The sequence below is a fragment of the Numenius arquata genome, chromosome 26 (genome assembly GCF_964106895.1).
Source record: "Numenius arquata chromosome 26, bNumArq3.hap1.1, whole genome shotgun sequence".
NCBI classification, from domain to species: Eukaryota; Metazoa; Chordata; class Aves; order Charadriiformes; family Scolopacidae; genus Numenius; species Numenius arquata.
The window spans coordinates 2113059-2125098 of NC_133601.1; the positions used below are offsets into that span (position 1 = coordinate 2113059).

Sequence of the window (12040 nt, forward strand, 5' to 3'; positions counted from 1 at the left end):
CCCCCCAGAAGGATGCTTAGCATCCCCTGCATCCGTCTAGGCACCCCTTGGTGCCCTGCTCAGGGCCTTTGGGTGCTGATGCTGCGATGTGCCCCTTGCAGCTGCAGCTGCAGGTTTTTTTTCCCACGCAGATGTCACTATAAATATCGCCAGATGGGTGGGAAGGAAAGGGGGGGAGTAGTGGCTCTGCTATGGGTTGGCACCACCCTGGGAATTTGCACCCAGTGACAGGGGGACAGCGATGCTTCCAGTGCCAAGGGGGTGCGGGTTGGCCCAGGTCCCCCGAATCGATGCGGGTGGGTCTGCGGGGACTGAGGACCTCACCCCGCAGCTGAGCCGTGGCCAGCAGAGGCCACGGGATCAATGCGGAGTGAAGGAAATACAGCTGCGGAGAGGCGGTTTTTACAGCTTCCTTCCCCAAGAAAGGTTGGGTTTTATGGACCTCTGGTAATTGCCAATTAATTTTGCTGAAGCCAAGGGCAGGAAGGCAGCCCAGCTCTTCAAGGGCACCCACGCAGGGGTGGGCAAATGGAAAAACAGCCTCCTTTTTCCCACCGATTCTCCTGTAGGGTCCTCAGCAGAGTCTTGGACTGATACGGGGGTGAGAGAGCTGGGGGTGTTCAGCCTGGAGAAGAGAAGGCTCCGGGGAGACCTCAGAGCAGCCTTCCAATATCTGAAGGGAGCTACAGGAGAGCCGGAGAGGGACTCTTTGTCAGGGAGTGTAGTGACAGGACAAGGGGTAATGGTTTTAAATTGGAAGAGGGGAGATTTAGGTTAGATATTAGGAGGAAATTCTTTCCTGTGAGGGTGGTGAGGCACTGGAACAGGTTTCCCAGGGAAGTTGTGGCTGCCCCATCCCTGGAAGTGTTTAAGGCCAGGCTGGATGGGGCTTTGAGCAACCTGGTCTGGTGGGAGGTGTCCCTGCCCATGGCAGGGGGGTTGGAACTCGATGATCTTTAAGGTCCCTTCCAACTCTAACCATTCTATGATTCTATGATGCAATCCCTGCAAAACCCCAGCGATGACCAGTCCTGTGCTTCTGGAGCCACTGGAAAGGAAAGAAAAAAAGCAGGCTGGCTGGAGTTAGGAGCTGGCCATAGCTCCAACCCGTGGCGGCTGTCACCACCTCCCTGCTCCTCATCCTGCACCTTGTCATCGGCTTCATTCACTCCCCATCCCGAGAAGGCAGCCCCAAGAGCTCCAGGAACGAGACAGGCGAAGAGAATCCAGACCCTCCCAATTAGGCTATTTTTTTTTCTGAATGAAGGGCCCTGCTCCGCCTTACGCAGGGAATGTGATTGACATAAATCCCGGGGCTGATTAGGGGCTTGTCATTTAGCACCTATAATGCCTCCCTCCTAATAGTATTAGGGCCTCCTTGGCGAGACGCTAATGCAGTTTGCAGCTGCACCGTGGCGCCTGGGATTCGGCTGCCGAGCGGCGAGCGCGCTGCAAAATGAGCACATCTCTAATCCGAGAAGACAGTAATGAAAAAAGGAGCTGCCTCGATAAGGTGCACGGAGCAAAGGGCGGGGAAAAAATGGTCCTGGGATGCTCGGCCCCGGGAGTATCTTCTCCTGGCCGTGGGCAGCATCCCCATCCTGGTCACTCACCGAGCTCGCTCCTTCCTCACCTCCCCATCCTTTCCATCCCAGAGATGCTCGTACACCTCTTTCCTCACTCTATCCCTCCAAGCTTTTCCGGCCCAGTCTTCCCCCTGGGATTCTCCCTGCTTTTTCTGGGGGGGTGCGTCCCTGGTCCATGCCCCTCACCCCGGGATGCGGCTCTGCCTCCGCTCCCGGAGGGAAGCGTGGGAAAGGGGCCGGGGCTGGAGGGAGCGACCCCTTAAAGCTCTGAACAAATCTCTGTTTTGATTAGCTGTGCTCTTAAATGATTTATAACCAGCATAATACAATAACGACAATAACTCCCTAATCAGATTAAAGCGCTCTCCATTCGTCTGGGGCTTTGGGCTGTAATCTCTTCCTCCCTTCCCTGCCATCGATTCCATTTTCTCAGCCCAGCCCTCACCGAGCTCCGCCAGGGGCTTTTCCAGCCTTTGCATCCGCCTTTCCCTGACTGGATATTCCAGGACAGGCCCCTTTTTCCACCCTAAACCACTTCCACGGAGGGAGCCGTGAGCCATTCACTTTTCCCAGCCCGTGCTGCCGCCGCTGTGAAATTTGATGAGTGCCATTGGCAGCGACTCCCTCGTTAGCCCGACTGGCACGGTACAAATCTCGTTAGACCCTTAGGAACTTTAAGCGAAGTCCGGAAGGTGTTTCCATTTCTTCGGTTAATGAAGAAAAATAGTGGTTGAGGCGGCTGGAAGGAGCCGGGATTGCAGCGGGGAGCCGGGCTGGAGAATGGCGAGGAGAGAGGACTGTGTTAACACTGATTAATAATAAATAACTGCTATAACGAGCACTAATTAATAATAGCGCACGCTTAAGCAATTGATTCCTGGTGAATGGCATCGTGCCGTCAGGAGTTCCCAGCGCTCCAGCTAACGAAGCTGGTGGGGCTGCTGGATGCTCCTGGCCTTGCCTGGGATCTGGAGATGGGGACCAGCCCGGCTGGGGATGGGGATCATTCCTCGCTGCCGTGGGAATAGTCCTGGGAAAGGATGGGGACCTGCGGGATAAGGAGCATCTCCCATCCCTCAGTGCACCCTGCTGCCTCCCCAACCTCTGCTGGTGCCGTCGGCAGGTCCCGGGGCACGGCAAGATCTGCCTTGCTCCATGCTCTTCCTTCCCTTGCTCTTCCTTTTACTCGCTGGAAAAACCTGCTGGAGACTTCTTTTTTCTCTTTTTTGGACCATTTTTAGGTGTTTCTGCTCATGGAGCATCCCTGTGCCCTGCTGATCCCAGCTGGGGCGGGCAGCACGAGGGCCCTGTTTGTTTGCCAGCCCCTTCAATTCAGCGTGTGATAGATGGATTGATACGGATCTTTAATCAGTGTAATATATAAAGCACTTAATTTGCCTTATTAAAAGTCTGCACTTTGGATTTTCAGGATCCAGGAAATTAACTCAAGCACCTAAGCATTTATTTGATTGAAAGAGATCATAAATAATTCATGCCTTTTCTTTGCCTTCGGTGGCAGACCTGCTGGGGTTGGTGGGGGACCGGTAGTGGCTCCCGAGGTCCCTCGGTCACGGTGACGGAGCCGGTGAGCACCGGAGCCGGCCCGTCCGGGGTGATGGGCACCGACGGAGCCCGGGGCAGCCCTGGGAGACCCTTCTGTGCCAGGGGACCACCAGGGAATTGGGGCTGGTGCCTCCCGCTGTGCCCATTGAGGGGTTCAATGTCCCTTATCAAGGGCTGTGTAGGGCTGGAGGTGGCCGGGAGGAGGAGGAGGAGGAAGAAGAGGAGGAGGAGGAGGAGGAAGAAGAGGAGGAGGAGGAGAAGGAAGGAGGAGGAAGAGCAGGCTGACCCAGAGCAAGTCAGGCTGTGTCAGCCTGTGTACAGGTCTCACTGTACTCGGAGGAGAGGAGCCAGGCACTAAAATCACCATGACAATAAAGCTGAGTATTTCATCTATAATTCAGAGGAGCTGGAAAGTGGTTTTAGGGGAAAAAAAAAAAAAAAAGGAAAAAAAAAAAGTAAGAATTAAAAATAAGAACGTGGCTGAGACAGTAGAAATTTATGCCGCCGTTCTTGCTGAGCGAGGATGTGGCGTGACCTTCGTTCGGACAGGCACGGTGCCCAGCCCCGGCTGTGACACTGGCTGCTGGGGGGGCCGAGAGCAGGCACGTCCCCGGGGGGGGGCTGGGCTGCGTGTGGCCACGGTGCCATCCCGGTAAGGGCTGAGCGGGCGAAGACCAGTGTGGGCAAAGAGAAACCTGCAGGTCGGGGGTGTGTTTGCGGTGTGAGCTGGGCATCGTGGGGCTGCCCTAGAGGTGTGGGGTTGGCATCCGTGGGGTGTTCATCCATGGGGTGTGAGCATCCTGGGGCCACGCATTGTCCGGCTGCATCTTGGGGTACAGGATGAGCATCCCTGGGGGGCTGCATCACCGACCAGCGTGGGCTGAGCATGCCAGGATCATGCATCATCCAGCTGCATCTTGGGGTGTGGGATGAGCATCCCTGGGGGGAAGCATCACCTACCAGTGTGGTCCATCCCAGGACCACGCATTGTCCAGCTGCATCTTGGGGTGCAGGATGAGCATCCCTGGGGGTGTGTGTCACCAACCAGCCTGGGCTGAGCATCTCAGGGCCATGCACCATCTGGCTGCATCTTGGGGTGCGGGATGAGCATCCTTGGGGGGAGCATCACCGACCAGCGTGGGCTGAGCATCCTGGGGCCGTGCATTGTCCGGCTGCATCTTGGGGTGCAGGACTTTAATCCCTGGGGATGTGCATCACTTACCAGTGTGGGATGAGCATCCCAGGACCATGGATTGTCTGGCTGCACCTTGGGGTGCGGGATGAGCATCCCTGGGGGTGTGTCACCAACCAGTGTGAGCTGAGCATCCCAGGACCACCCTTTTTCCAGCTGCATTCACAGTACGGGATGTACATCCATGGGGGCTGCATCACCAACCAGCACAGGATGAGCATCCCAGGACCACACGTTGTCCGGCTGTATCTTGGGGTGCGGGATGAGCATCCCTGGGGGGTGCAGCACCAACCAGTGTGGGCTGAGCATCTCAGGACCATGCATCATCCGGCTGCATCTCACGCTGTGGGACGTGCATCCCTAGGGATGCGCATGGAGGTTCCGTGGCACTCAGAGCTGGGGTTCCCGAGGTTTGGCCGGGCAAGGAGCTGGGGTGGGCTTGGGGTCTGGTCCTCAGGGTGCTGCGGGGGGACGAGCCTGTGGGTGCTGGGGAGGCCGGAGCGGCGGAGGGGATGCGGGGGGCGGGGGGGGGGGTCCCGCCGCCTGTCCTGCCCGTACGGCGGGCGCACAGTGCCCTCCAGTGGGCGCATCCCGGCTGCCGGCCCCGCAGCTGGCCAGATGTGCCCCGCCGCTCTGGAAGGATGCCCCATCCCCTTCAGCCATGGGTGCGATGAGCTGGGAGGGGTCTCAGCTCTGTCCGGAGGGGTTTGCGGGCTGGTGGGGGGGCTGCCGTCCGTGGGATATCCTCTCCTCCTCTCCTTCCCCATCCCGCTCACTGCAGGTTCCTCTTCTTTGCAATCTTGAGGACCACGTTGTCGTACTCGGTGTCCCCCAACCACTCCTTGCCCTGCAGCAGGAAGGGTTGCCGGAGGGGGACGGGTCTCTTGGGCACGGCGTAGTCATCCCGCTGCGGGTTGTAGGGGTACTCATGCCCGGTGGGCTCCTCCGAGGCCGCCTGCAGCCTCCACGCCTCCCCCTTCACCTCCTCGGGCTCATCGTAGACGGTGTGGGAGGACAGACCCTCGGGCTCATCGTAGATATGGTCGGGTTTGGCGGCGGTGGGGCACGGAGGGGGCTGCTGGCCCGCTTGCCCCCCCGCCACCCCGATGCTGTCATAGAAGGGGTCGGGGACCTCCTCGGGGCGATGGACCAAGCTGCCGAACTTGCCAGCCATGAAGGTCTTGGCGATGGTGTCAAAGGGCACGGCGTACTCGGATTCGGCGGCCACCTTGGCTGGAGCATCCTGCCTCCGGCTCTTCTCCGGCAACGGGGGGTTCCCCCGGTGGAGGGAGTTGCAGGGCTCGGAGTAGGGGCAATCGGCACCACGAGAGGGCAAGAAGGTGCCCGATGGCTCCCCAGACCTGGGACAGCTGCTGGGGGGCATCACCGGCTTGGCTTTTGGCCCCTTCCCCTCCCGGGTGGGCTCCAGTTTGGTGCCACCGGGCTCCTCATGCCCCTGAGCCCAGCTGGGCATCTTGGCATGGCCAAGTGGCCGGGGGGTTTCGTCCCCAGGGCCACCCCGCCACAGCTCCTCGGTCCCCCGGCCCCAATGGACATTGATGGCCGACTCGATGGCCTGGAAGATCTCGTTGCCTTGCCTGGTCTCAAACTCAAAGTTGCCTTCTCCGGATGCGCAGCGCCGGCCGGCCTCGAAGGAGAAGGTCACCTGGGGAGGGACGGGATCAGGTCCCCGTGGCCACAGCCCACCCGCCAGCCCACCCTCCCCGGTGTCCCCCCCCTTACCTTATCCCTCCCGAAACGCCGCAGGAAGCGGTAGGGCCAGCTGTAGATGATCTCCAAGGTCTGGAAATCCAGAAGCTCCAGCGCTTCCTCCCCGGCTCGCAGGATGCACCGTCCCCAGAGCCGGCAGCGCTCGGAGGACTCGGTGGCCCTCACCGTCACCTTGAACGCCTGCTCCAAGCCGGCTGGGGACGGAGGAGGGTGGCGTTTGACAGATGCAGAGCTGCATCTCCCACCCCGCAGAGATGCTGTGGGGACCCATCGCTCCCCCCCTCCCCCTGCAAGCCGGGGAAGCGGCGTCCGGCTGATAAGGGAGCAGCCCGATAGCGCAGGGCGAACCCCGGCCCTCGCCAAACCGCAGAGCAGGAAGAGGCTATTTCGGGAGGAGACTTTCCACCGCGGTGACGTGCAGGCTGCTCCCCGGCACAAAACCGGCCGAGGTGTCTCGGCAACGTGGGGGGGTGATGAGATGCTGCGGGACGTGCGCTGCCTCCCGAGCCAGCAAACCCACCTCCGCGGCACCTTCCCCACCGCCCGGTACCCACCTTTGTCCCGGGAGCTGTAGAGGGAATTTTCCTCCATGGAGAACCCGCCGTTGGTGTCCTGTGAGCTCTGCTGGCCATCTTTGCCTGCTGCCTGCTCCTCCCTGCTCCTCTGCCCCAGGGAAAGAGCAATAGGTGAGCAAGGGCATCCCCCATCGGGATTTTCCCACAAGGATCCGAGGGCAGAGCAGGGCATCCCCCATCGGGATTTTCCCACAAGATCCAAGGGGAGAGCAGGGCATCTCCCATTGGGATCTTCCCACAGGGATCCGAGGGCAGAGCACGGCATCCCTCATCAGGATTTTCCTGCAAGATCTGAGGGGAGAACAGGGCATCCCCCATCAGGATTTTCCCACAGGGATCCGAGGGCAGAGCAGGGCATCCCCCATCGGGATTTTCCCGCAAGATCCAAGGGGAGAGCAGGGCATCCCCCATCAGGATTTTCCCACAGGGATCCGAGGGCAGAGCAGGGCATCCCCCATCGGGATTTTCCCCCAGGGATCCCACCGTATCCCCTGCCCCAGTTATCCCCGATGGCTGAGTACCGGGAACGCCAGCTCGCACAGCTTCTGGATCCAGTCAGCCGCCTCCGTGCCCTCAGCGGCCAGGAGGAACCGCTTGTCGGTGGTCTCCAGAAGGAAGAGGGTGGTCTCCTTGGGGCAGCCGGCGTCGCCGCTGGCCTCGGCCACGTGGACGCAGTCGCTCAGCTTGACCAGCCGTTTGCTGCCCTCGCTTTTCCGCAGCTTCTCGGCAGCTGGCGGAGCCGAGCCCTCGAAGAGCTCCAGGCGGGCGGTGGAGCAAGGGCTTTCCCGGTACAAGATGCCCCAGAACTTCTTCCATTTCTGCAGTGAGAGGAGAGAAAACCCAGGGTTTGTCCACCCTTCCAGGAGTTTTTCATCCCCTCGGGATCATGCACGACCCCGGGGGCAGGATATGGGTGCAAACCGGGCAGGGTCTTGCACCGGTTTTGGTGGGCTGGCCAAAGCCGGGGGGGACACACGAGATAAATAGGGCAGAGTAGGGAAAATTATCCCTAATTAAGAGCATCGGCAGATGTATCTCTAACACGGCATAGCCAGCAGCCTGCGGCAAGGCTTTTCCAGCCGGGAAAGCCACCGGCAGCATCCCAGCCTCACCCGGCACTGGGATCCATCCCACCCAAAAGCTATGCCGATGGCTGCCCCCCCCCCGCCTCCCGCTGCTGAAGGACTCTCAGCTCCTCTTTTGCTGCATTTTCCCTGAAAACACCGACTTTCCAAGCGATTCCCCGCTCGCCCTCCGGGGAGGCAGCCGTGCGTGGGAGGCACCGGGGAAGCGGAGGTGGAGGAGGAGGAAGCCTCGCAACCCACATCAGACCATCCTCGGCGGCGGCTCCCGGCACCGGCGCCTGTGCCGAAATAGGGCACCCTTTTGCCGGGGAGTGTTATTGGGGGACCCACCGCCGGGGCGGCTTTTGCCCCGTCCTCCTCCATGGCTGGCACCGTGCTGCAGGAAGGCAATGCCGTGCCCGTCACCCTGCTTGCCACCCTGCCCCGTGGCATTTTGAGCCCCCCCCCTCCACGGATGGTGGCCCTGGGGACCACCAAGCCTCAGCTCTAGCCCCTGCCCCGGGCATGGGACCCGGAGACTCCATGATGGTTCCTTCCCCTTCTTGAACAAGAGCAGGAGCCGTTGCTAAACCCTGGCCGTTATTGGCCACCGAAGCCACGAGGCTCTGAGGGTTGCAGCCGTTCATCCCATGGCTCCGGCTCGGTGCGGGAAGCCGGCGGGGTCCAGGCGTGGGGGTCTTCTCCTGGTGGCACGTCCCCAGCTCCTTCCATCCTCTTCCCTGTCCTCACTAGCCTGACAGAGAGCCCAAGGATGGTTGGGGAACCAACAGGTGGGAGCATCTCATTCCCTTTGGGTGCAATTCTCCCTGTACCCCCGTTTCCAGCCCAGGGGGGGGTTCCCCAAGGACTGAGCAGCCCCCCCACCACCACCACCTCACCTTCCCGAAGGTCTGCTGCAGCTGGAGGTGGAGCACACCCTGCTTCACCACCGCCTCCTCCATCCTCCAGCCACCAGCATCCTCCCGCGCTGTCCCTCCGCCGCCGCCCCCCGCCGTGTCCCGCAGCTCTGGGGGGGTCCCGTCCCGGCTTTCCCCCCGCTTCCCGCCGCAGCGCTGCCGTCGCGATGTGCCGTGCCGTCTCAGCATGTGACGTGTGGTGAGGGCTCTTCTCTTTCCTACGCTCTCGCAGGGCGCGGGCTCCGGCTTCCTGCGCCTCCGAGCTTACCATAAAGGGCAGCAGCGACACAGTCGTCGTCCCCCCCCGCCTTCCCCCCCACCACCACTTCCCCCCCCCGCCCCGGCCCGGCCTCAGCTTCCCCATCTGTGAAATGGGTCAAGCGGCTGCGCCGTTGGGGTAACAACTCCCCAGTTTGGGTGCCAGACCTCATCCCACCTCAAACCAGTGGTCCCAGTAAAGGGGGGTGGGTGAAGCCACCAGCTCCGAAACTGGTGTCACCTGTGAAATGGGTCAAGCGGCTGCGCCGTTGGGGTAACAACTCCCCAGTTTGGGTGCCAGACCTCATCCCACCTCAAACCAGTGGTCCCAGTAAAGGGGGGTGGGTGAAGCCACCAGCTCCGAAACTGGTGTCACCTGTGAAATGGGTCAAGCGGCTGCGCCGTTGGGGTAACAACTCCCCAGTTTGGGTGCCAGACCTCATCCCACGTCAAACCAGTGGTCCCAGTAAAGGGGGGTGAAGCCACCAGCTCCGAAACCGGCCACGGTGAGGCTGGGAAGGGGGTGAAGAGGGGGTGGGATGGGGAAGGTGATGGAACGACGTCAGTAAGTGCACCCTCAGTAAGCTCGCAGATGACACCAAACTGGGCGGGAGCGTTGACCTGCTGGAGGGTAGGAAGGCTCTCCAGAGGGACCTGGACAGGTTGGACGGATGGGCCGAGGCCAATGGGATGAAGTTCAACAAGACCAAGTGCTGGGTCCTGTTGGGTCCCACCAACCCCGTGAACGCTACAGGCTTGGGGGCAGAGTGACTGGAGCTGCCTGGTGGAAAAGGACCTGGGGGTGTTGGTGGACAGCCGGGGTAACATGAGCCAGCAGTGTGCCCAGGTGGCCAAGAAGGCCAACGGAATTCCATCCCGGAATAGCGTGGCCAGCAGGAGTAGGGCAGTGATGGTGCCTCTGTACTGGGCACTGGTGAGGCATCACCTCGAGGGCTGTGTTCAGTTCTGGGCCCCTCACTCCAGGAAGGACATTGAGCTGCTGGAGCGTGTCCAGAGGAGAGCCACCAAGCTGGTGAGGGGTCTGGAGAACAAGTCACACGAGGAGAGGCTGAGGGAACCGGGCATGTTCAGTTTGGAGAAGAGGAGGCTGAGGGGGGACCTCATTGCCCTCTACAACTACCTGAAAGGAGGGTGTAGAGAGGTGGGTGTTGGCCTCTTCTCCCAAGGGAACAATGGCAGGACCAGAGGAAATGGTCTGAAGTTGCAGCAGGGAGGTTTAGATTAGATATTGAGAAGATATTACTTTACTGAGAGGGTGGTCAGGAGCTGGAACAGCCTGCCCAGGGGGGTGGTGGAGTCGCCATCCCTGGAGGTATTTAAGAAATACCTTATATCCAGTATTTGAGCCCTGGAAGAGGCTGCCCAGAGAGGTGGTGGAGTCTCCTTCTCTGGAGACATTCAAACCCACCTGGACACGTTCCTGTGGGACCTGCTCTGGGTGGACCTGCTCTGGCAGGGGGTTGGACAAGATGATCTCCAGAGGTCCCTTCCAACCCCATATCATTGTGGGATTCTGTGGAAGGGGTGGATGTGGCACTTCAGGGCACGCTCTAGAGGCCGAGATCGTGGGGGTCTTCTGTGCGGGGATGGTTGGACTCGGTGATCTCAGAGCTACTCTCCAACCATGGCGATTCTGTGGGATTCTGTGAGGTGGAGGAGGGAGGAAGGGGTCTGAGGCTGTGGGTGGCACCGGTTGGGCAGCACCCAAGGGTGCCGGGGCTGGGTGCTCGGCCGGGAACTGGGATGGCAGCCCCAGGGCCACGCTGGCACCACACGGCCCCTGGATGGGGCAACTAGGGACACTGGTGCTGGGAACTGGGGTAACTGGGAGCACTGATGCAGGTAACTGGGGTAACTGGTGCTGGGCACTGGAGGCACTGGGAGTCCTTGTGCAGGGAACTGGGGTAACTGGGAGCACTGATGCAGGGAACTGGGGTAACTGGTAGCGCTGGTACTGGGCACTGGAGGCACTGGGAGCCCTCATGCAGGGAACTGGGGTAACTGGTGCTGGGCAATGGAGGCACTGGGAAACCTGGTCCAGGGAACTGGGGTAACTGGGAGCACTGATGCAGGGAACTGGGGTAACTGGGAGCATTAGTATTGGGCACTGGGGGAACTGGGAGCACTCGTGCAGGGGACTGGGGTAACTGGGAGCCCTGGTCCAGGGAACTGGGGTAACTGGGAGCACCGATGCAGGTAGCCGGAGTAACTGGGAGCACTGATGCAGGGAACTGGAGTAATTGGTGCTGGGCACTGGAGGCACTGGGAGCCCTCGTGCAGGGAACTGGGGTAACTGGAGGCCACTGGTCCAAGGAACTGCATGCAGGGAGGTGGTTGCAGGGCACGGGGAGCACTGGTGGGGGGGCACTGGGAGCACTGGGAGCACTGGGAGCACTGGTCGGGGGGCTGCTGGAGCACGAGGCTTGTCCCTGCCTGGGGTAACTGGGAGCAGTGGTGCAGGGAACTGGGGACAGTGGTACCGGGCACTGGGAGGACTGGTTCAAGGGACTGAGTGCGCTGGACGCAGGTGCCGGGTGCCGCGGCCCCTTTAAGCGCCATGTCAACAAAACCCGCCCCTCCCTCCGCTGCGTCGCCGCCGCCGTGACGTCACCTGCGCCGCCGCGAGGCGGGGCGGGGCGGGGCGGGGCAGGAGGAGGGGAGAGAGTGGGCGTGGCGCGGCGCGCGCCGCCGGCGGGGTGGGCGGGGCCGGGCGCCGGGCGCAGGCGCGCTGGGGCGGCGGGGGCCGTGGCGCGTGCGCGCGGGCGAAAGCGAGGCGGCGGCGGCGGCGGCGGCGTGAGGAGGGAGGAGGTTTGGGGGGGGGGGGGCGGCGGCGCGCGGCGGCGGCGGCGGGCGCGTGCCGTGCCCGGCGGAGGCGGAGGGAGCGGAGCATGAATGGAGCAAAATGGCGGATCATGTGCAGGTGAGGGGGGGAAAGGCGGGACGAGACGACATGAGACTCTACTCCCCGCCCCGACCGGGCTGCGGGGCCGGGCCTCGGCGGGGGGCGCGGGGTAGGCCCGGCCCGGCGCGGCCCGGCGCGGATAGGCCAGGCCCGGTGAGGCCTGGTGCGGCCCGGTGAAGCCTGACCTGGCGCGGCGGGGGTGGCAGCGGAGCCTGCGGTGGAGGCGCCGTC

General features: G+C 61.8%; 1 protein-coding gene across 1 annotated transcript; it reads right to left on the reverse strand.

The window, feature by feature from the left end:
- Positions 1-3528: 3528 nt before the first annotated feature.
- DOK2 (docking protein 2) lies at positions 3529-8673 on the reverse strand. The gene is made up of 6 exons (XM_074164260.1): positions 8611-8673; positions 7169-7465; positions 6627-6735; positions 6085-6266; positions 4110-6007; positions 3529-4007 (listed from the first exon to the last, which is right to left on the reverse strand). Exons 1-5 carry the CDS (start codon positions 8671-8673, stop codon positions 5114-5116), a joined length of 1545 nt encoding a protein of 514 aa, XP_074020361.1. The 3' UTR covers positions 3529-4007; positions 4110-5113.
- Positions 8674-12040: the final 3367 nt, after the last annotated feature.

Bases quoted from the DNA above. Each gene is read 5' to 3' on its own strand.
- DOK2 (XM_074164260.1), bottom strand. From the start codon at position 8,673: ATGGAGGAGGCGGTGGTGAAGCAGGGTGTGCTCCACCTCCAGCTGCAG. The intron at 7,466-8,610 runs GTGAGGTGGTGG...CTCTCACTGCAG, and splicing joins TGCAGCAGACCTTCGGGAAG to AAATGGAAGAAGTTCTGGGG. The intron at 6,008-6,084 runs GTAAGGGGGGGG...GTCCCTCCCCAG, and splicing joins GGCGTTTCGGGAGGGATAAG to GTGACCTTCTCCTTCGAGGC.